A 25,037-nucleotide genomic window follows, 5' to 3' on the forward strand; every position below is an offset into this window, starting at 1 on the left:
ATACACTCCACAAACACTTTCTTTCTGCGTTAAAATATTACTCGGAGCTTTCCAGCTCAACCTTTTCGCAATAACTCAGGAATACAAATTAAAAGAATATTTTTGGTTAAATGCAATAGCTCAGAAAAACAAACATTTGGTTGATTAAGTTGGTAACACTTTACAATAAGGTTGTATTAGTTAATATTAGCGCATTTACTAACATGAACGAACAACACACTTCAGTATTTTCTCATGTTATTTAACGTTAGGCAACGAAAATAGCTGTTCGTTGCAAGTTTCAACTCATAGTGCATTAACTAATGCTAAAAATAATGCATTTGGATGCTAATAATGCATTAGTAAATGTTGAACCATGATTAATAAAAGCTGCATTTATACCAGGGGGGTCCAAACTCGGTCCTGAAGGGCCGGTGTCCTGCATGTTTTAGTTCTAACCCCAATCAAACACGCCTGAACCAGCCAATCAAGCCCTTTCTTGATATACTAGAAACCTCCAGGCAGGTGTGATGAAGGATGTTTGAGCTAAACTATGCAGGACATTGGCCCTCCAGGACCGAGTTTGGACCCCCCTGGTTTATAATTAATTCATGCTAGTAAATGCATTAGCCATCATTAACTATTGAAACCTTATTGTAAAGCAGTGGTGCCCAATCCTGTTCCTGTAGATCAGGGGTGTCAAACTCAATTCCTGGAGGGCCGAAGCCCTGCACAGTTTAGTTCCAACCCTGCTCCAACACACTTACCTGTAGGTTTCAAACAAGCCTGAAGGACTCAATTAGTTTGATCAGGTGTGTTCAATTAGGGTTGGAACTAAACTGTGCAGAGCTGCGGCCCTTTTGGAACTGAGTTTGACACCTGTGCTGTAGATCTATCTTCCTGCAGAGTTCAGCTCCAATTCTAATCAAGAACAACTAGTGCAGGGGCGTCCAAACTCAGTCCTGGAGGGCCGGTGTCCAGCAGATTTTAGCTCCAACTTGCCTCAACACACCTGCAAGGATGTTTCTAGAAAGCCTAGTAAGAGCTTGATTAGCTATCCCAGCTGTGTCTGATTGGGGTTGGAACTAAACTGTGCAGGACACCGGCCGTCCAGGACCGAGTTTGGACATGCCTGAACTAGTGTGTTTGATCAAGGTTGCAGCTGAACTCTGCAGAAAGGTAGATCTCCAGGACTGCTGTAAAGTGACCAAATAACAAACCCCAAATAAAAGTGTACAATAGAAGTTATCGCCTCATGAAACTTCCAATCGTAGACATATATAAACAATGCATTTTCAGTTCAGTTTTATTAAGAGAGGTATACAAATCTCAATTATTTTCCATCACACCACATGCACTTAACCCAGAATATTCCTTTAAAATGAACTCACACACACACACACACACACACACACACACACTCACACAAGCTTTCCTCTCATTAAAACACCCTCAGCTCATTTAAAACAGCTTAATACCATCGTAGGTCTAGGTGAAGAACAGAAACATGTGATTGGGAAAAGACAAATCAAATGTGCTTGCGAACTCTTAGGTCAGTAAACAAGGGAACCAAAGCCACATCCGCTTACTATCATCTCAGATGGATTGTGTCACCAACATCAGCACTCTAGAACAACATCAATGTAAACAAATATGACAACAGCAACTAGATAGTACGGTCATCTCTGACAACAGCTATGACTTGACCTGTGGTGGCAGTACGGATGTATACTTCATTAGAAATGAGACATAATCTGCTCATGTATGCTGTACAGGTTTGCTGGGTTTTTCTGTTACCGAATCCGAAGCGTGATAAAATTAGCTAGCAGAGGACCATATGAAATCGTTTGTCAATTACACACCTCCAAGCAGGCACGCTGACCTCTTGTTTTGTTTTTTAGTAATCACTTTATAAGGAAAAAGTCAAAGAACATTGATGAAAAACTACTTGACAGGCATTAATTCTTTGTTGATGGCTTTTGTGCATTGCTGAAACACTCAGTCGCGCACATATTGAGGTGATTCTCGCAAAAAAAGAAAAGAAAGGTTTCAAAAACAAACTCCAGTCACGCTTCACAGCAAATCCAGAGACATTAGGAATTATACTTTGCTTAAGAGTATCAAGTATGCAATTTAAAGGGACAGTTCACCCAAAAATGACAATTCTGCCATCATTAACTCACTCGAAAAGAAGCTACTTTGAAAAATGCTGGCTGCTGGGACTTCCATAGTAGGAAAAAATAAACACAATGGGTGCCAGCATGCTTCAACATATCTTCTTTAGTGTTCAATAGAAAGAAACTTTTAGGTTTAAAACCACCTAAGGGAGAATAAATGACTTTTTTGGGTGAACTATACATTTAATCTTTCCGTGTTTGATGTTATGTATTATTTAAATGATAAATTATTAGTACTTTGTGTTTTCTTGAATGTATTTCCATCAGTCTGATAAAAATAGTGCAATATCTTTTTAAAAAAAGTAATACAATCATTTAATTTAAAGGTGAGAAACAATGGGAATTACACACGCGCACACACACACAAAGATCAGTTATATAATGGAAATTTGTTATGAAAAATATCATGAGGTAAAACGATCTTAAAATCTCAACAAAAAAAAGCGTAATATTCTTCATGCGAAGTATAACTTCGATGCCATTTCTGCTGATTTTGCGGTGAAACGTGACTGGCGTTCTTGAGAGATTCATTCATCCATCACTCTGCCTCTTTCTCTCGTGAACTCACACACACACACACACACACACACACACACACACACACACACACACACACACACACATCTGAATTAACTGCTGTAATGTGACAATACAGATCAAAAAAAGGTGTATTTTTTCATTATATCTCTTTAGAACTTCTAGCACTCGTCTAAATCTAGCATTCACACATGCGTAACTCAGGTGTTGGTTCAGTATTGATTTGGAGCCAAACAGATTTGTCCACACATTTATGTGATGTTGTGATCGGAGGGGGAGAAGGAGGGTCACCAAGTCTTTAGAGTAAATCCGTTCCTTCTCTCACTGAAACCCAGAAAAGGGCAAAAGCAGCAGCTCTGATGAGCCACCAGGTGGTTTCTGTATCTTAAGACTGTCCAAACGGGAAGGGTCCATTAATGCCCTGCGAAAAAAGTAAAACAAAGAGATGAAGAAATTGTACACGCTTACTATGGGTTTGCTTTTTTAAGCTTCGTTTTAAGAATTGCATGTGGTCAACATCCTTTGAAACTTATTGTTTTATATACAGTTGAAGTCAGACTTATTAGGCCTCCTGAATTATTAGCCTGCCTGTATATTTATTTGCCCAGTTTCTGTTGAACAAAAAGAAGATCAACGAAAAGAAGAACACATTTCTAAACATAATAGTTTTGATAACATTAATAACTGATGTCTTTATCTTTGCCATGATAACAGTACATAACATTTGACTAGATATTTTTTCAAGACACTATTATTTAGCCTAAAGTGCAGTTTAAAGGCTTAACTAGGTTAATTAGGCAAGTTAGGGTGTTTTTTATTTCAGAACCTGGCATGCTTCCCCAGTTAGCGCGGTTCATTTTGCATATGTGAATACAGCAATCATGCTTGGATCCATGCCAAAACAATCGGTCTGAGATCGCCTGAATGAGGTGGTCTCGACTGGATTGAAACAAACTGTGGAGCGGATCGGTTGTTGTGAGAAAGTAATTCAATCCAATGAACTAACAAGCCAGGCTCTATCACAGTGTATTATGGATATGTAATAGGCATTTATGGCTATATGAAGAGAGAATTAGGAGTAGGGCGGGATGTCATCATTCGTACCAGTTAATGTGCATTTCATGTCAAATATGAAAGCATGCTGAAATATTAACGAAAGCGGTTGTCTGTTAGGAAAATGACTGACTACAGTCTTGGTTTATCTGTCATCTCTCTCTATAATGTAAAGCCTATAATGCATAATTATAGCCAATGCTATGTATAAGAAAGTCTGATTTATATTCGGTGAACTGCACAAAGAACAAAGTGCAACACTGTAAAAATGTTAATCCCTGTTTCAAAACAAAACAATCTAGGTGTGAAAGCACCCTTAGTGTAATTAGGCAAATGCTGATGGTTTGTTCTGTAGACAATCAAAAAAAATAATGCTTAAGGAAGCTAATGATACTGACCTTGAAATGTTTTTATTTTTTATTTTTATTTTTTATGTAAAACTGCTTTAATTCTAGCCAAAATAAAACAAATACGACTATAAACTATAATAGGAAATAATGTGAAAATTTTCTTGCTCTGTCAAACATCATTTGGAAAATTTTTGAAAAAGGCCAGGCTAATAATTTTGACTTCAACTACTGTCACCTTGGAATTATAAGGTTTTATATGCGTTCTGAATGATTTTGAGATACTGAGCTTCAACGTTTTTACATTCCATAGCAAACAGTATGTGTGTAACATGTTTTTTTTTTTTTTATAAAAAGTCTTAAAATGTAAACAACTTATAAAAAAACATCCTATAATGTAAATAAGTTGTCATTTAATAAGAATATGTCAATAACTCAATTTTGACAAAAATGTCAGATAGAACCTTATAATTCTAAGGCAACGGTTTGTCTCTTTTTAATGAATTAATGGCATAGTTCAACTAAAGATTCAGTCATTTACTCCCCCTCCACTCGTTTCAAACCTGTTTGAGTTTTTTTCTTCAGTTGAACACACAAATGAAGACATTTGGAAGAAGGTTAGAAACCTGTCACCGTTGACTTCCATAGTATTTATTTTTCCCCTGCTATGGATGTCAATGATTACAGTTTTCCAAGAGTTTCAAAATATCAATTCTTGAGGGTGAGTAAATTTTGAATTTGGGCTGAACCTTCTCTTTCATATTGATTTATAATTTGTAAATCCCACTGTAAACTTTCTTGTCTGTGCTGTTTTAATTGATAACACTTAATCAGAAATTATAACAACAACAATAAAGGCTGCTCTTTCAAATTCTGCCCATTTCATCAGGAAATGCAAACAATAGAAGCTGTTTTCACTCTGAAGTGTCATTCCTTCCTCTATGCTACTAGCAGTTATAACAACCAATAAATACAGGTCTCTTTAGGCCTGTCATGATATCTATTTTATGTTGTATGACATTTTAAACCAAAATATATTGCGATAAACAATAGTATTGTCATTTTAAGACCATTTTATGCCACTCATTATTAAATGCCAGAATGACAATTTAATATCATCACAATGCAAGGACACACTTCCAAAAAACACATCATATTTTATTTTTAAGATTACTTCATTTAATTATAGTCTTTTAAATAATTAGGAATAGGAATCAGTATGTAAAAAAGTCTATTCTAAATAAATAATAATAATAAAAGTGAACAAAAAAGTGCAAGATAAAAAGTAACAGAGACTGCCATATCTGCAACCAGATCTAGTTTCAGCCTTCAGGCACCCACATGAAAATCTACTGTAGTAATTTCTAGTAAATACTAAAGTGTTTTTTTGATCATACTGAAGAGAGGCTGCGCAATAAGCTGAAGTGTTGCTAGAATTTTTTTTTTTTTAGCTATGGGGGATTAATATTGCATCACCAAAAATGACTGAGGTCATGTCCATGTGTTAACGTGTGATAAGTCCATATATTGATTATTGACATGCCTACGTCTCATGTAATCACTTAAGCATTTGTAAACAAGCAAGTAAACAACGTCACTATGTTTACCTCAGGATTCATTAATGTCCGCAGGCTAATAGTTCACTACAGAAAACAACTCCAGAAAAGAGCATTTTTCAAATTATTTGCTCTTTTCCTAGCTTTCATTCATTTTCTTTTCAGCTTCGTCCCTTTATTGATCTGGGGGTCACCATAGCGGAATGAACCGCCAACTTATCCAGCACTATTTTACGCTGCAGATGCCCTTCCAGCCGCAACCCATCTCTGGGAAACATCCACGCACGCGCGCACACACAATTTTAGCCTACCCAATTCTCTTCCTAGCTTATATGCTCATATTTGATTGAATCTGTTTGACACGTCTGAATTATTTAATTTTTGTAATTATTAAATCTATTAATATATGGCTTTCTACTATAATTTACAACAACCTAGTTAACGATATTACACCTCAAACCATTAAATATGCAATAAAAGTTATTTTTTAAAACTTTTCAACATCAATAGTTGTTGGGGAAAAGATCAAGATTAATTTAAACGCATAAACAAATAAATAAAAAAAACAAACATGAAAATAAAAACAAAAAAAAATTATGAATTATGATTTTTTTTTTACATTACAGCTCTGGTTGCTGGGTTTATATGGTGTTTTGGGCATTTCATCACACCAAAAATAAAAATGGCATGAAGTATCAGATCCCTTCTACAATGCAAGTCACTGGGATCAATATGATTATTGCCCCACTGTTTAATTATCGTTTAGTTTAATATCATGATTAATCTACATGCAACACTTGGTTTTATAGAAATATTTGATGCTCAGATTTTAAGGCAACTGCATTTTTATCTTGGGAAAATGTTTATGCTATGGGTTGTCTGTGAGTTTTTAGTGGTAACTTGGTTCACTGGTTAATAACTTTTGTGCACTGGTTCACATGTTTGCAAGGAACTCCATCTTGTGGCCGAGAGGCAAATTTTAACCCCCTCAAGGGCCTATTAAACAGACAGACATTCACAGATGCAAACCCTGACGCTAACAAACACATGAACACCAAACCGCAGAAGTGCACAGGGCTGGGAGATCACATAACTTTCTAAATTTTTCAGCTATTCACATTTGATACAGTATGCATCTCAATATCCATTTCTGAAATTATTTCAATGGTATTACTGTAAATTATACAAAAAGCAAATTAATAAAACCAATTAACTTGGTTAGAAAGTTAGTGTAAAGTTAGGTTAAAATAGCAACGTTCACAAGCAAGAACAATATTAATTTTAATATTATAATTTAAAAGCACCAATGTTAAAATACACTATCACTAATGGCTTTATTTACCCACATTTACCATATATCAATGCATAAATGATATAATGTGCGCACAAATTAAAACTTGTGAGTGCTGGCACACTAAATTAGTTATATTTATAAAATGAAAACAAATGTAAATTATTCACACTGACGTTTTCCAATCAAAGACCAGGCAAATGACACTTTGTGAAACCTGACAGCCAATTAAAAAGTGAAATACATGAGTGGTACTAATAAACACTGCAAATTTATTGTGAATATTGCCTGGGCCTACATCATCTACATGATTTTCTTACACAATATTAGCTTAAGAAATAAGGTAAAAAGGACATTTGGATGTTTTAGGCGCCCTCAGGTATGTCTGAAACTATTTCTTCAATATAGTTTTATATCAACCACCGAGCTCACGACGAGTCAGCAAGAACTTCAGCATTGAGCATTTTCTGAGTATCTGGATGGAAATTCAGTACAGGTTTTTCCAGTTAACCAAGGAAATCATGCTGGAATATATGCTGTCAGGTGGGTCTAGAAGTATTTGGCCTCTTACAACTAATCTATCATGAAAATATTTTTGCATAATTACTTAATAAATATTTTTTTTAATTTTATATAATATTGCTAAATGAATTACTAAGTTGGAGCACATAAAAGCTAAATAAAACAATAAAACCAGGCAATAACCTTACATTTTGTAAACGCTTTAAGTTATTGACATTTCTGAGCAAATATATTTAGGATAAAGAGATTTTTGTGACAAACAAATGACTTGATACATGTAGAAGATACCACATTAAATGCATGTGTTTAATCATTCAACTTTGGTAAGAAAACACTGAATTTATGTGAACATAAAATGTCATATGGATGAACTATTAATCCATTGCCAGCAGGATGCATGGTGTATTTACAACAATTTCAATTAATTTAAAGAATACCTGCTGAATTAAAGTACTGACATAAAAATCTAAATGTTTATATAGTGGTGATTGAAGCATTGAAAAATGAGCATTTAACTGGCAAACAACTGGTAAGACATGCTACTAGTAAAGTTATATTAGTCTCTCTTTATTACAACTTTTAAAAAAGATTTGACTTTTTTTCCCATTAATTGCCAAGTTTCACATAAATATACAGTTGAAGTCAGAATTTTTAGCCCCCCTGTTTATTTTTTCCCCGATTTCCGTTTAACAGAGATTTTTTCAACACATTTATAAACATAATAGTTTTATTACTCAGTAAATAGTAAATAATATTTATTTAGTAAATAGTCAATAATATTTGACTAGATATTTTTCAAGACACTTCTATACAGCTTAAAGTGACATTTAAAGGTTTAACTATAGGTTTATTAGGTTAACTAGGCAGGTTAGGGTAATTAGGCAAGTTATTGTACAACGATGGTTTGTTCTGTAGACAATCAAGGGGCTAATAATTTTGACCTTAAAATAATTTTTATAAAATTAAAAACTACTTTCATTCTAGCCAAGATAAAACAAATAAGACTTTCTCCAGAAGAAAAAATATTATCAGACATGCTGTAAAAATTTCTTTGCTCTGGTAAGCATCATTTGCTTTATGAATCTTTTGCTTATAGCAATGAATATTTGAGCCTGACAACAGGTTTTGATCTTTGGTTTCATTCTATAATACTGGACTTATTTTTCTATGAAAGTTTGAACTTTGAGTGTTTAAACAAGAGGGAGACATGTGAAAATGTTAATGCTTGTCTGAGAAAAGTGTATAAAGTGTGTAGTGTTTTTTTTTTTTTCCAGCCTTAAAACATCTATATTAATTGTAAAAACTAAAACCGACTACGCAGATTTCACCTATTGATTTTCACCTATCGATTTCACCTGTATAGCTCCTGTGGATAACAAGGGACCACTGTATTTTCATTTACTGCAATATATACTGCGATATAAATGTATTTTCGCAAGATTACTTGAGTATCTTGTAAAGAAATTAAAATTTTAAATTGACTGGGATGGTTCTGTAGGGGATCATATCCACATAAAATATAAACAAAATATACATAAAACTTAAACACCACAGATACAAAAACAAAGATTTATGATTTTCTGAGGTTTCAAACAGTGTTCAGAAACAGAAATTAAATAATCACAACATAATGATAATAATATTAGCACTGCATCCTTTAAGTAAATAATTATATAACGTACACTTTATAAGTGTACAAACGTTTAACTTACGGTAACCAAATGGTTTAAATTTTCTTGAAATGCTTACAGTCACAGATCTTAAAACAGATGCAAATAACACACTTTCACTATAAGGATTAAGATTTTAAATGACTCCACTACGTTGTTAATTGTAATGCCTGGTCAACAATAACCCCAACTACATTGCAGATGTCTTTGATATGACTGTTTCGGATTCGCACATTACAATATCAATGATGAAACGATATATTGTGCAGCCCTAATTGTCATACAAAACTGTATTAGATTTTAAATGATTAAAAGCATATTGCTTACAACGGAGTAAAACTTTGACAAATAAAATTATATTGAGCATGGTTTCCGCTACATTCATTCTTTTATGGCAGGCCGCCACACCAAAATGTATCATGCCACGGCTACATTACAGCTTCTCATTCAAAACATTCAGTCATTGTTGTTGTTTTTAATAGCGGGTTACAATTGCACCAAAACGTATTAAAAGGTAAGTGAATTATAACAGCACAGACTTTTCTGTAACCGTATAGTGCTGTGCGTTATTTGTTTAACCCTTTGAGGTTATGTGCTGACTGATTGACTGACAGGTGCGTGATGCGTGGGGGCAGCAAACACGACGTAGCTTTCAGTTGAGAGGAACACAGTTTGCATAATTTTAATTTATTTATAGATAAAGGTCTGTGGTTCTGCATACAATTTCTCGATCTTGCTGGAGTTTATAGCCGTTTCACTTTACTTCAGGACGCATCAATGCTGCACTGTAGGTCTATTGGAGACCGCCATAAATATTCCTAGCAAATCTAATAAATGTTGGAGACATACCCAATACATAAACACACTAAATCGCACTTCAGCAGTGTTTATTTGAGAGCGCACAAGAAGATCTGCACTCTAGCAGCGTATATTTGAGGGTGTGTACAAGAGGTTTTGCACACGAGCAAATGAAATCGGCGCTCAAGCAAAAACTTTTGCATGCTCGTATTACATAAAACGCAAGATCGACTTGTAATACTGCGATCACGACATTTGTCCATTTGTCACTGAAATAACGTCATTGGTAGTTGGTAGATTTTTGTAAAAGATCTGCCACCACAGCTGGAAAAACCTCTAGAGGAAACACTGTTGAGTATTTTAGGGCAGCACTGTGATGCTTAAATGCAGTCTTTTAATGTTAATGTCCTCAAATGATTCTTGTCATAAACATGTCTTGATAGATATACTACTGTGCTACATTTCATTTTAGTGGGAGACTTGCAAGTCATTGTAAAAATTTCTGAAAAAGATTTTTTTTTTTTTACCCTAAAGATTAGAGCTGCACGATTCTGGCTGAAATGAGAATCGCGATTTTTTTGCTTAAAATAATTTCTGCATATATAATATGATATTACTGTATTCTGTATATGATTCTGTATAAGTAAAATAAAGGTATGGTAAAAACAAGCATATGGCACAAAAACGATAATTATATTATGTGTAGGTTTACTGGTTTCTATAAATAATTCTATTCTACTTATAATAATTCTGATGTTGAATTATTATGTTTGAGATATATGCTTGCAATCTGTCATATTAGACAAATTTATTCACTAGTAAAATCAGACATTTGCCATTATCGGATTATATTCAACATTATATAGGCTAGAGTAGTTATACTGACATTGTAAACATTTATTTTCATGCACAACTGTGTGTTCGCTATGAAAGAAAAAACATATCAAACGCTTGCCGTAATCATAACTCTAAAATGCGATATGATCATTTAAATGAAGTGCACACTTTCGGTTTCATTCTGACTGCTAAATGCTGTTCATACTATGCACGCGGCTCCCAAACGATCACTCTGTGCCACAAACTGAATATTATTCACATCTGTATTACCTGTTACTCGCAACATATGCAGGTTCTGTTCACTAAAGTAGACTCGCGCGCGTCTATCATTAAGTAGAGCGCGCGCGCGCGCGCCCTCTCTGTGATAACAGCTCACGGTCAGCAGCTCACGTCACGTGTGATTTCCCGATCGCGAAAACATCATTATATTACGACAAAAAATGACATTTTTTAGGTGAATTAGACCTTATAAATACAGTATGTGACTCATTCAATATCATTTGGAGGTGTCAGTGTCACTGAGCAACGTGTGTGAAACAATGAAAAGACTCGTGCAGCCGCCTTTTCTTCTCTCCTGAAATATGATTGAAACAATTGTAGAAATGCTGGATTAAGATTGTCTAGGGGGTCGAATCGAGATTGCGATCTTTTAACGATTAATTGTCCAGCTCTACTAAAGATGAGTTTTTAGATTTACTAAACTGCCATTGTTTTGATGCTTGAAATAACTTTTTGCCACTTAGCCATACTCAGAACAAAGGCATTTACTGATTTATCAAATGGCTGTTTTAGCGATATCAAGTTTGTGGGATAGGGGAAAGGTGTAACCAAACACGGTGAATCATCACAATGCTCTTTTCTTTAGTTAGATGTCACAAAACAGGGCAGGGAACAAAAAGGTGACGCGCTGTTGTGAAGTGACCTTCTGTGCCGAAAGCTCACACGGCGGTCAGCACATTGACAGGCTTCCAGCGCAGACTTCTGGCATGAAAGGAAGATTTTCAGAGCCTGCTGTGCGTTTCATCTTGTTTTTCTGAACTGAGTCTTGTACGGGACGATTGCTTGACCTATTCGCTTAGCGCTTAAAACAATCCCTCAATTGTGAACATTTGTATCACAGAATTAGACTGAAGTTAATGAATCATAGTTGCGATCGTTCATTATTCTGGCATACAACTTGGGCTGGGTGACATATTAAATATTTACGTTCCACTTTATATAAGGTGGTCTTAACTAATATGCACTTAAACTAATCGATCATTTCCTACAACATACTTATTGTGTAAAGACATTTTAACATGAATGAAATACCTGCATGTACATCTTTACTTACACTGTTGACCATCCCTTACACCTTAACCTACCCTTAAACACACCCATACCCCAAAACCTGTCCCTAATCCTACCAGTATCCCACCTCAAGTACACCACAAATGTTCTGGAATACACTATTCATGCACAGTAAGGACATTGTATTGTGCAGCATGGTGGCGCAGTCGCCTCACTGACTGTACTAGGCACTTCTGTGTGAAGTTTGCATGTTCTCTCTCTCTCTCTCTCTCTCTCTCTCTCTCTCTCTCTCTCTCTCTCTCTCTCTCTCTCTATATATATATATATATATATATATACATACATACATATATTTCTATATATTCATATATATATTTATATATATATATATATATATATATATATATATATATATATATATATATAGTTTAATAAACTTTCATTCTGGATGTAATTAATCACAATTCCAGCACAAAAAAGTGCAAATTGTCAGATTTTCTAGATTTACTAGATATAGGTTTCAGTAAAATGTTTATATATATTTTTTTACTTCATAAAATCTTATTTTATAACATGCCTTCCAATTTTACATAAAATTATCAGATTTTTCAGAAAAAGTCATTTGATCAGAATTTTTTATATATATATATATATATATATATATATATATATATATATATATATATATATATTTTTTTTTTTCTTTTCTTTTTTTTCTGATCAAATGACTTTTTTCTGAAAAAATCTGATATTTTTATTTCTGAAAATTATTCTGATCAAATGACTGGTATTTGTGAAACAAAATCCTGTAAATTACAAATTTTTTGACTTTAATCTGGAAGAGTTTAAAGAATAAAACAAATTACATTTAACTCCAACTCATAACTATAAATCACATATTCAGAGAAACTGAGAATATTCAAGTCATCTGTTTTTGTTTCATGTTATTCAAGGCATCAGACTTTTGTGTAATGGGCTACATCCACACAGACTTTTAATTTCAGCCAGCCAGCCTCAGCGCTTCCAGTAAACTGTCATGTAATAATTTAAAATTGACACGTTTAAGGTCTGGTTTCTTTTAAAATCAGTGATCTTCACTGTCTGATTGATATACGATATAAAGAGTTCCTGGACTTGCCTGCTTATCCTGATGGCGCTAGCGGTCTTTCATCTGGCTCTACGCTTGAACATCTAAATGAACGGTTTAGTCTATTTAACTGATTGTATTTTAATCCCATTACAACATCGATGCTGTAAAAGGAACCTTATGAAATTGAAAGTAGTCACATTAAGCTTTCACTGGAAGTTTATCATTGGCTGAAAAACCCTAGCTGTGCATAAACCCCATTGTGTTGTTGATTAAACAAGTGCTAAAAGTCCCATTTATCACAGATTCAAAAGCAGTTCACTCTATATCATTCAGCTGAACCACACTTCAGTCACTGTGCTAAAGTTCACTCAACCCAATTAAAATACTTAAAAGCGGCATACATACCTGGCTGTAAGTCACTACTGATAAGTTGTTTTGGAGACCATTTGGTGTAATATTTACAGAGCTGTGATTGAGTCCATTTTGATCTTGCTGAATGGAGTCCAGTGGGGCCTCCCAGGGGCCCCCAGGGTCTTTTAGATGATCCTCATTGGTGTCCTGCTTGTTCTTCTGTGGTGAGGCGAAAGGGTTGTAGTCTCCCTCCAGACTGCGGTGTGGCTGCGTGTTGAACTCCGTCTTGAAGGAGGATAGCTGCTGTGTGACGCCCAGCAGGCCTCCCTCCTCCACACTCAAAATCACCCAGATCACATCTGCACAACAAGAGGAAGCAGGTCAGTCACGTGACCCTCCAGTCATTAAAGCTGTAGGGCTAATTATAACTCATTAAACACTTGAGGTAATAAATAAAACTCATTAAACCCAAGACTTTGTTAAATACTTGAGGGTGCAATGAACGCATCCAATAATGTGACTTTCTTTAACCAGTTAAGCTCTGAGGCTATTTGGGGTAATTCCGCCTGAATTTGGCCTTCCGATTTAAAAAGCCAAAAATGTCATTTTACAGAAAACCCTTTGAAATTACAAAAAGAACTGCTGAAAGTGATAAATAGTATTATATATGTTGTCTGTCCTATGATGAACCACCTCAACACAAACTGCTTTTAGTTTTTTTGTTCTAAAACCTGATTTAGAAAGTGTATAACTCAGGCCCTGTATGCTCCATCAAACTGCAGATTGTTTTGATTGTTACCAGCATTTGTCAGGAGACACTAAAATTTTTTTTGTTTGTTTTTATCATGTAGTATCCAATAATTATGTTAGTTTAACCGAAGGGTTGGAAATCACAACTTTTTTGCTTCTGATCTGTGACTTTTACGCACTCTGTTTTGGACACCCCTCTTTCGGTTTGTCATGCAATATCTCAGTCACTGATTGGCTGATCAAGGCTCACAATACATCAGCGTAAAGCCGAGAATCTCACCTTTCCAATGATATGTAATCCATCTGGATAGGTCGAAGCTATCTTATTTTCCTGAATTTTGGAATATCATGACCCTAATTTGATGCGTTTGGCACTTACAAGACACAGCAGGGGTTTACTGATGCACACTTCCTCAGAAAACGCTGAAAATGGATTTTGCAGAGGACAACCTAAGGTAAAAGATGATGTAGCTTGTTTGGCTATCTGTGCTAGCTCCGGCAGCTCACGGAGCAAATAATTAATAATTTCCCTTGTATGTTTACAAAAAACTAGTTTATGCTTTATGATTCATTCGAAGACTGTTGGATATGTGATTGTAAATCAATAAAAATAACGATGGATCCTTATTATTGGGAATGAGAGCTTTAATTTGATGTATTACTTGCCATTGTAGATCGAGATATTATACATTGAGTGTAAATTAAGTGTAAATAACTTCGTTACGGTACAACAAATATCAAAGTGATGTGTATCAGTTGAAAATAGACATTCTAAGCTTTCACCCAGTACGTCATATGGTGTTATTGATGCAGACAGACCTCCTAAATCTATAGTTATTCTCCCGATGACGTCATTTTGTCCACGGTACCGGGCACGCAGAGTTTAACTGGTTAAAGGCTAATGTGTACTAATTTTAAAGTATTAATCACTTTTTGACTACCAATGTGTAAACAGCTAGTAATGAAGGAAAAAAAAAACTAAACAAATAAACACAACAATGAAACCTTGTTTATTTATGAAACCCTGAAGACTAAGTTATATAGAAAGGATTAAGGAAAAATTAAAAATGCTTCTCTTCAGTTTTGTCTCATGAAATATTTCATATTTTTAATATTTGTTTTTCGGTTTTATTTTGAACAGGCAGAAGAAGTGTTTGGTTACAGAACTAAAAAGCTTCTTGTGATGCAAAAGTACAAAATAAATAGATTAATAAAAAATAACACTTTGTAATTAGGAGACTGCCTATCAAACTTTTAAGGGTTGAGGTCAACTCTCTCCTAAAACAACGGAAAAACAGTAATTGTTATTAATAATTCATTTAAGACTCAGTAAGCTTCAACGTTGAAATGCTAGCATGAGAGGTGCATCCAAAACAGCGTGTGCAGTGGACAACTCTTGTTCATGCTCTTCTGCGTGAGCACAAGGCGCTCAAACTGGCTTGTGTGCGCACGAGATGGGAAAGAGTCTTTTACTTCCATTGTTCTACGTAAAACCAGCTTGATGGATGTGCATGACCATTACATACTCTTGAAATATTTTTTAAAACGAACTACACTTTCACATGCAGCACTACTCATTAATGTCACTTGACCAGTCAGAAGAACTTGCAGGCTTCTGTTTACAGTAACAAGTTGGCATGGAAGTTTTTATTTCACTCTAGCATGGTTTAACAGTTTGTGAGGACTGCATCTCACGTTTTCAGATGCAAAAATGTGTTTGTTGTGAATGGACCCTCAGTTTTTGCACTGCTGTGGCCTTTTTTTGACTGGCACATCTGGGGCCTTATGCATCAATGCTGCGTATGCACAAAAACTTGCCGTACGCCAGATTTCACGCTCACGTTTGGATTTACTAACGATGAAATTATCGTGAGAATGTGCGTTGGTCCGCACCAACTTCATGTCTGGTGTACCTGTATTTCTTGTGTGTTTGTTTTATTTACATTGGCGACTCTTAGAAGCAATTACACACTTTGCACACTACAAAGTATCGCAACAACACATGTGAAAAATAATTATAATTGATAAAATGGGTTAATTGATGGGTTTTTCCTTTACCAATTATGTGATTTAGAACATATAAAAGCATTTGCAAATGTATTCAACCCTCTATGCCAATGGCAGTGTTGGCCTTATTAGAGGACATTGAAGGCTCCAAGGTGACAGGGTGCGCGATGGTTGGCTTCTTGGTGAGTGATGTACTTAAAGATATTAGTCCAGCTAAGATTTTATTTTATTGAGCGTAATTATTTAACTGCATATCAGGAGAGTGCGGTTATCCATTAAAGACGTGGCTGTTAATCCCCTTCAACAACCCACAAACTGACCAAGAGCACAGATACAATGATGCCCATTCTCGCACTCTGTCAGTTGTAGAGCAGGCGATTGGGCAGCTGAAATGCCGGTGGCGCTGCCTTGATAAGAGCGGAAGGGTGCTGCTATACCGCCCTAACAAAGTGTTCCTCTAATACATCTGTGTCTCCCACAGACACGGATACTACTCCAGACAGTAAAGTGTCGCCCACAATTGAGGCAACTCTCTCCTCAAAGGGTGTTAGTTCAGCATGTCCTGTTCCCTCGCCTCTTCGGACCTCACTTTGGCCCCATTTTCACTGTCAGGTCTTGATGCCCAATTCCGATTTGTTGTCTATATCTGATTTGCTTGCCTGTCTGTTTACACGTTGTTTTAATTGTGACCCCAAATCCAATTCATGCGTTCACACTTGCCTTACAATTTACGATGTCGCGCATGCATAAAGCTTAAAGGCGGTTTCTAGCATTTGAGCCAAGATAGAAGAAATTATCTTGTTTTTAGCTCTGTGAAATATGCGAAGTGTAGTATAAGCAGGGTTTAGTCCAGATTTACCCCCACGCAGTTTATGTAATGGTATGGCCCTGATGTGTGTGTGTGTGTGTAATTGAAGAAGATGTAGCCTTTGCCTGTGTGTACACTGGTGTTGGAGAGAATAAGATATTCTATGTGAAGCCGCAGTGCGTGTATTAATAGCGACAAAAAAACAAAGTTACAACACAAAGTTAGTCCAACTTTAAAATGATTTTGAGGCGGAGGTGGGAAAGGGCCGTCGTCGCAGCTTGCACTTATGGTTTATTTGCTTTAATAATGTCCTCCACCCTTCAGAGGAATGTGTGGGTATGAGAGAGATCTCAGGTCTGGTGGGAGCAAACTGTGGCGACTGACCACTTTCCTCCTCTGTGTTTCCTCTGATGTTGTTTACTGCGTCGGCATCTCCACACATGATCTTCTTTCTGTCATTAAACCGTGGAAAAGCACCACATTTTCGCAAGTTTAATGATGTACAGAACGGAATGCCTCAATAAATCCGATCTGCCTGTTTACATGACAGTTGCATTGTCACATATGCGATCTATTTCTGATTTATTTCCACATACGAAGGAGGCCTGAAACCGATCTCTGAATATCCGAAGGCATGCGTTTTGTTCATGTTTACACGGTCATAGAACAGATCCGATCTGTGTCACATATGAGCAAAAAAATCGGAATTGGGTCACATTTATCTGGAGCAGTGTAAACAGGGCCTTTGACGGTGCGCTGCTGTTCTCCTCGTAACCTGCACCTTTACATCGGACCATTTCTTTTTTAATTCACTCACAGTGCGATTTTCAAACCCCACTGCGTTAACCGCATCAGCTAAACTGTCCCACTCTATTTTTTTTTCTTTTGTTATTATTCCAGTAAACAAACTTGCAAATAACACAGTTTTTCCCCAGTCTACCTCCAATAGGAGCACTTCCAATTCACATTTAGTGAAGTTTCTCTTCTTGCTTGCTTTTGCCATTGCTTTTTTGATTGGTTTTGCCAAAGTGGAGTCATTATCATAGTTATTAGGGGGTGGAGGCAAGGAGGGGTTTTGTGCACATGTGCTCAGTTTCACGTTTTTTACTCGTAATTCGAAAGTAATACTAATCATTATTGTACAGAAGTTTTGGAAGTGGATAGTAATTGAATATTTTTCTCACACATAAAATAAAATAACTATAGCTGCGTCCCAAATTGCATACTTATGCACTATTCTACACCATTTTGTAGTATAAATAGTGTAAGTAGTGTGTTCACACTAAAAACTCTAAAAATAATAAGTGGACTTTAAATACCCGGATGATGCACTCATTCAGCCGCTAAAATGAAGTGTGGAATGATGGAGACTTCACGCACTCAACGACCGCAGGTTTACTAACGTAGCGGAAGGGGCGGAACTATCGAGCACACATGTTGGATAACTTTATTTATTTTGGATGGTGAAAGCAAAATTCTCCTTCGAGAGTGATTATAGCACCTCCTGATGGTGAATGCGGTTTATACTCATGGCAGGTATTATTTGATAATTCGGTCGTTTATTTCACTGTTTTGACAACCGTCAAACGTCATCAGGGAAACGGGTTGAATTTCCGCTTAGTAAAAAAACATTATTGCCCAATTTGGGACAACAATACATACATGTACTATCCTGCTGAGTGTGTAAGTGCATAAGTACATAGTGCATAGTGTAAAGTGCGCCAGTTGGGACGCAGCTAACGACTAAAAGCTTGTTCATGGGATTGATTTAAAAATATAAGACATGAACCCCAACTTTGAAAAACACAAGTGAAATTCTCACAATACCAAGCACTGACCCTACTACACTAACTTTACTACAAAACGCAACATTGCTTGTTTTGCATAGTATACTTTTTTTAAATGTATATTTAATAGCTCAATATCTTATCACACATTGCGCCTGTACCATCATCATTTGCATCTCACCTCCGTAGAAGAGTCCTGTGGCTGTGCACATTCTCCACTGGCCCTGGTACATGCCAGGAACAGCTGGACTACGCATCTGCACACTCACATCTGATATTTCCTGAGGGTCCAGAGACCGCACCATTACCATGTTCACATGACCAAACTGATCCCCGCCCACATACTTCAGACACACACCTGGGGGCCACGACTCTGTACCTGCAATACATCAAGACAGGAATGACAAAAAGGGGATTTACTGCAAGGTGACTAGACAAAGCAAAATCAGGTAAACTTTACTATAAACTTTAATTTAAACAAGTTAATTAAAATAAGTATGTAATAAAAAAGTACAGACAATAAATAAAAGTGCTAGATATGTTAAACAAAAAATGATAAATATATTTTGTCAAGAATACAACAGAAATTAAAATTAAGTGCATCATGGACAAATTCAATCATCATGTTTGAATGGAAAACATCAAAATAAACTAATTATGTTAAATATTGTACTCCCAAACGTTCACGCATTTGTCGTTCCATGTTTATTAAATAATATTAATAAATAAAGTATGTAGTATGGAATAGAGAGAAATCAAATACATACCTTTGCATTTTTTAACAAAAAAGTTGTTAATTAAAGTTCTTATTTGTGGTCATCATTGCCTTTTGCATGAGCATTTTATTTAACAATATGTTTTATTAACCTATTGAATAAAACATTTTTGTAATATGCTGTAACATGTTAAATGAACCCCTATTTTTACATTGGTGTATTATTTAGGGATGTTCCGATTCCCTTTTCTCTACCCGATACTGATTCTAATAGCTCAGGGTATCGGCTGATACTGAGTACTGAATCAATACCTGAGTGTATATCTATAGAAACAGTTGTGTATACGACTAATACTAGCCCTGTATAAATTTACAGAATTAGTTATCTGTGTGCTTCAGACTTATCCATTAATAAAACATGGACATATTCATACAGTAAACTAGAATATTCTTATCATCTGAAATTTTTATTTTATTTACTGTATTTGATTGATGTAATGTAATGTAATGTATTTTTTATTTAATGCCATGTCAGCAACCAAGGCTATCTTCATGGCAGGAATCTTTCAACAATAAATATACAATTTAAAAATCAACAACCAAAATAAAACATAAATTAAATAAGATTTTTTGTGTTAATACATGATAAAAATTCTAAAATCTTTTCTGGTTCCACTTTGTCAAAAATGTCCTTAAAAGAGTTCATTTCATAAAAAGTCCTTCTGGAATCAGTAAAAGCAGGACAGTCCAGTAAATTATGTTTTACAGTGATAGGAGTTTTGCAGCACAAACACTGAGTGGGGTTTGTATTTGATTGAAACACACACACACACACAAACATGTGTGCGTGTGTGTATATATATATATATATATATATATATATATATATATATATATATATATAAATATATAATGAATTACATAAAAAAATAACCTCTCCGGGTTTTGCATTGGTAATCTAAGCTAGTGGGCATGTGTCTTATCAAAAACTATGGGATCGGATTGGGTTTATGGTTTCAAATACTTGCCGATACTGATGCCAGATGCACTTTTTGTCGTATCAGCTATTACTGCAGTATTTCCAATACTAGTATCATAACAACCCTAGTATTATTATACCCGTAAAACTAAAAATATATATACACAAACATTTACAATTAATTTCAACATTAAATGCCCACTAGTAGCCAAAAGCATTGGTATAATGTCTAATTTTTGCACCTCCTCAAAAATAGCACCATTCATATACAAGCAAAAGAAGACAACACTGACCTGTGTTCTGTATCCTCCATGTCTTTGTGAACGGTGTGTCAGGAGGAACAGACTCCCCCTCTCCAATCGTCACGTCTTCCACAAAAGACATTGACGGCGTGTTGATGTTTGGACTCTCAAAGTCATAATAAGCACCAATAGCTGCTTGAAGGTTCCTGATAAGACATGAAGGCAGACAGATCAACAAAGGAGATTTAAAGACTATTTAATAACCAAGAGCTAAATAGCATGAACATTTATATAAGACAAATCAAATAGGCATGAGTTTGAGACATCAACAGACCCTCAACTCACATTCAGCCATTAAGCAGATAGTTTATCTATAACGAAAACATCTGTCACAGAGCTTATAATATGCAATATTATTGAGCTAAAGTTGGTTTTATATTCACGCATTCGTTCATTTTTTAACAGATAACTTGTCTTATGTTGTATTGTTGCTATAGTATATGCTACTTTGAATACTGGGTCTGAAATCGCATGTAAGAATGACCCTAAAACAGCATTGGTACCATTTAATTGACAGTGAACAATGTTGTACTTTGATTGTTATTAGCTGCTGATGGGACTTACCTATTTAGAATTTGCAAGGAATACTTTTCAGAAATTGTATTATTAAGAAGAATGTCAGTGTATGAATATAATACCAACTTTACCCCAACTTCAAAATTAGCAATGGCAAGTTTATAAGATAGCTAACTAGGGACTTCATGGAAGCTTGACATACAGCTCATGTCAGTCCCAAAGCTACCAACTCAAATCTAAATATATAGATAGAGATAGGTATTAAATATTATGTATGAACATGATGGAATACGCCTTTAAAGTAAAATGAAATATTTTTTTTAATGTTATTGCTTAAATCCAAGAATAATTTGCACTTATCAAAAAAAGCTGTTGAGAAAATTGAGGTTTTGTTTATATTTGCACATGCGTTCATTTTTGAACAGTGACACTGTAGCTATAGTTTACCATACTACTTTTAAAAAAATGATCTGAAATCACAAGCAAGTATGACTTTAAAACAACATTAGCTCTATTTTTATGACTGTAAACAGTGTTGTACTTTGATAGTCATTGGCTGCTCATTTGATTTTACGATTTAAATTTAGCAAATAATACTTCACTAAAATAATATTATTAAGGAGGAAGTCTGAATGTGTGAATATAAAACCAACTTTGCCCCGAAGGCACGTCAGTCCCAAAGCTACTGACTAACTCAAATATATGTATAGATAGATAGAGATCGGTATTACACATTATATCTGGACATGATGGAATAAAATAGCAAGCTTGCACTTTTAAAGTTCTGCCATAAAATATTTTACGTTTTATTGTTTATATCCAAAAATAATTTGCACATTTGAAAGAAGCTATGGAGAAAGTTGAGGTAAAGTTGGTTTTATATTTGCACATGCATTCAATTTTGAACAGTGACACGGTAACTATTTTGTTTACTACGCTACTTTAAATATTCGGTGTGAAATAGCATGCGAGTATGACTTTAAATCTACATTAGCACTATTTATGTGACTGAACAGTGTCGTACCTTGGGAATCATTGGCTGCTGATATGATTTCACTTTTGAGAATTAGCAAAGAATACTTTTCTGAAATTATATAATTAAGGAGAAAGTCCAAATTTATGAATATTAAACTTTACCCCAACTTCAAAATTACCAATGGCAAGTTTATAAGATAGCTAACCTGGGACTTCATGGAGGCTTGACATACAGCTCATGTCAGTTCCAAAGCTACTAACTCAAGTCTGAATATATAGATAGATATAGGTATTAGACATTATATATGGAATTGATGGACTACAATAGCAAGCATGTGCCTTTAAAGTTTCGCCATAAAATAATTAAACCGTTTCTTTAGTTTATTTCCAAGGTTAATGTTTCAGAAGCTGTCAAGAAAATTGAGGGAAAGTTGGTTTTATATTCGCTGGGCTTGGGCGGTAATAAGGTATACGGCAGTATCTACAAATAGCAACAGTATCAGTTTCAATACCGTTATACATCATAAAAAACAATATATATATATTAGACAATGATTGAATATTAAATATAATTTTTAATGCCTAAAAATGCATGGTTGTCATAATGGGACAGAATGGAGGAGAAATAGAGAGGTAGAGGACGATGGCGAGTCAAGCAACAAGTAACCTGGTCACAAAAAAAGAATACAACTTCTGCAGTTTGACAGTATTTCGGGTTTCGACCGAACCAAAAGGGAGACGCGGTAAATACAGATTAAACAATTTTGCAAATGTGCAACAAAAAGGTTCAAAAATGGACTGTTCATTAGAAAACCTGTACTGATACAATGACATATTACTAGGCAAAGAAAATGATCTCTTTCCACTCAGTAGAAAAAAGGTAAAATATACTTAATTTGTGCGCATGTTTCTGCGCCAAAACTGTTCTGGATGTTTATGTTAATTTAATTCTGTTTGACTGTTGTATTTGCACTTTTTAATAAACTGCTATTTGTTGCGAATAAAAGTAGTTATTATAGTTGTGAATGTTATTTTGTTATGCTTTCAGTTTTAGTGTTTGGTATTCAGTTTCTGAACAGTTTAGGCACAAGCCAATAGTTTGGAGATGCTGTCTGAGCCTTATGTCATAATTTTTTAATTATTCACAGTAGTACCGTATACCGAGGTAAAATAGGGTGGACTTGGTTAGACGGTATCAAAATTTCGATACCGCCCAAGCCTAATATTCGCACATCCATCCATTATTGAACAAGGACACGGTAACTAGATTGTTTACCATGCTACTTTAAGAATTCGGTCTGAATGAAAGTATGACTTCAAACAATGACTGTAAACAATGGTGTACTTTGATATTCATTGGCTGTTAATATGATTTCTCTATTGAGAATTGGCAAAGAAATCTTTTATGAAACTATATAATTATGGAGAATTTCCAAATGTGTGAATATAAAACCAATTTCACCTCAATGTAGAGAAAATAAAGTCATGTTCAAAACAAAAGAAGGGAGGGACAAAGTTGTGTTGGCCTGAGTGCAAGACCTCAGATGAAAGTACACTCGTGTATTACGTAACTCTGAAGAAAACTTTACAAAAGCCCTCCCGTTACAACAGACAACAAATGTACACATAAAAGCAACAAATAAACATCCAATAAGCGCTTATTATAACCGAAACCAATATATTACTCTCAATGAGCAGAACTGTGTTTTGGAAGAGTCGTGACTGAGCAACATTAGACAATGTCTGTGTTTCAAAACACTGTGAGCTCCCTATCTATACAGCCCTTTAAATGCATGGTCCCTGTCAGCAAAGGTAAGTCAGTAATACCCCGAAATGCTGTTTACATAGGGAACTCTCAAGGTTTTAAAACACAGCCAGTGTAGTAGCGAGATGCTAACCCAAACAAGCTACATGTTTGACACCTGAAATAAATAAAACCGCAGCGTTCTTTGAGAACAATTTATAGGGAAATTTATTTACTGATACTATCTGTCTAAATTATAACTTATACAGTGCACGTGAATCGAAACACTACATTTGCTGTGTTTGTAAACAGTCATTTAGCCATTAGCTTGTTGTGGTTTTCGCCTCAGCACCATTTAAACTCCACTGTGCTTGTGACAGCTGTTGTCGCGATGCTATTTTTGACATGCAAGACACTTTAAAGCAAGAAATCGCAGTGGTGAACTCGTTGAGTTCAGTTGAGCAGTAGGCCGCGGCCGAGTCCTCGGACTCACCAGTTGGTCATGTCCAGGAAGAAGGCGCAGCCAGCCGGGTTGAGCTGAAATCCCAGCAGCCTCTGGAACTCCGAGATGAGGACATCTTTATCCGTGGTGCCCATGCAGCTGAATTTTTGCATGAGCTCCTGATCCAGGTCTATGTCCATGCCCTCCATGAGCATGCGGCTATCCCGGGGATAAGTTTTAATTGAGTCCGAGGCCTTCTCCAGTCATAACAAGCGACCCGATAACAAGCTCAGTACGCATGGCTGCGGGCGGGGGCGTGACGTCACGCGCGACGTAACCGTGGCGCAGCTGAACGTCAGCTGTTGCTATTCGGCGCGTCGTAATCTGGATCTTTCTTGTGATATCTCCTCCAACTGTTCCTTTTGTGATGATTGTTTTGAAACCATTGTTCATCTTTTTTGGTACTGTCCATTTACAAGAATATTTTGGAAAAATGTCTTGAATTTTATTCGAA

The 25,037-nt window shown here is 35.5% G+C and overlaps 2 protein-coding genes across 4 annotated transcripts in view; one reads left to right on the forward strand and one right to left on the reverse strand.

The window, feature by feature from the left end:
* Positions 1-1,260: 1,260 nt before the first annotated feature.
* ilrun (inflammation and lipid regulator with UBA-like and NBR1-like domains) lies at positions 1,261-24,863 on the reverse strand. 2 transcript variants are annotated; one of them, XR_011015813.1, is made up of 6 exons: positions 24,575-24,829; positions 20,838-20,992; positions 19,032-19,229; positions 13,553-13,857; positions 2,759-3,114; positions 1,272-2,719 (listed from the first exon to the last, which is right to left on the reverse strand). XR_011015813.1 is itself a non-coding variant. In NM_001013542.2 (5 exon segments), coding segments are annotated over 5 exon segments (858 nt in total). In that variant the 5' UTR covers positions 24,739-24,863; the 3' UTR covers positions 1,261-3,078.
* The window catches only part of anks1ab (ankyrin repeat and sterile alpha motif domain containing 1Ab), an 80,482-nt gene continuing 79,474 nt past the window's right edge, over positions 24,030-25,037 (forward strand). Inside the window, exon 1 of one of the 2 annotated variants that reach the window (XM_073954740.1) lies at positions 24,030-24,149. The gene's annotated coding sequence lies outside the window, so the exon portion shown is untranslated. The remainder of the gene's footprint in view (positions 24,150-25,037) is intronic. The other variant, XM_073954739.1, reaches the window with a different exon arrangement.

This window comes from Danio rerio, chromosome 6, assembly GCF_049306965.1.
Source record: "Danio rerio strain Tuebingen ecotype United States chromosome 6, GRCz12tu, whole genome shotgun sequence".
NCBI classification, from domain to species: domain Eukaryota; kingdom Metazoa; phylum Chordata; class Actinopteri; order Cypriniformes; family Danionidae; genus Danio; species Danio rerio.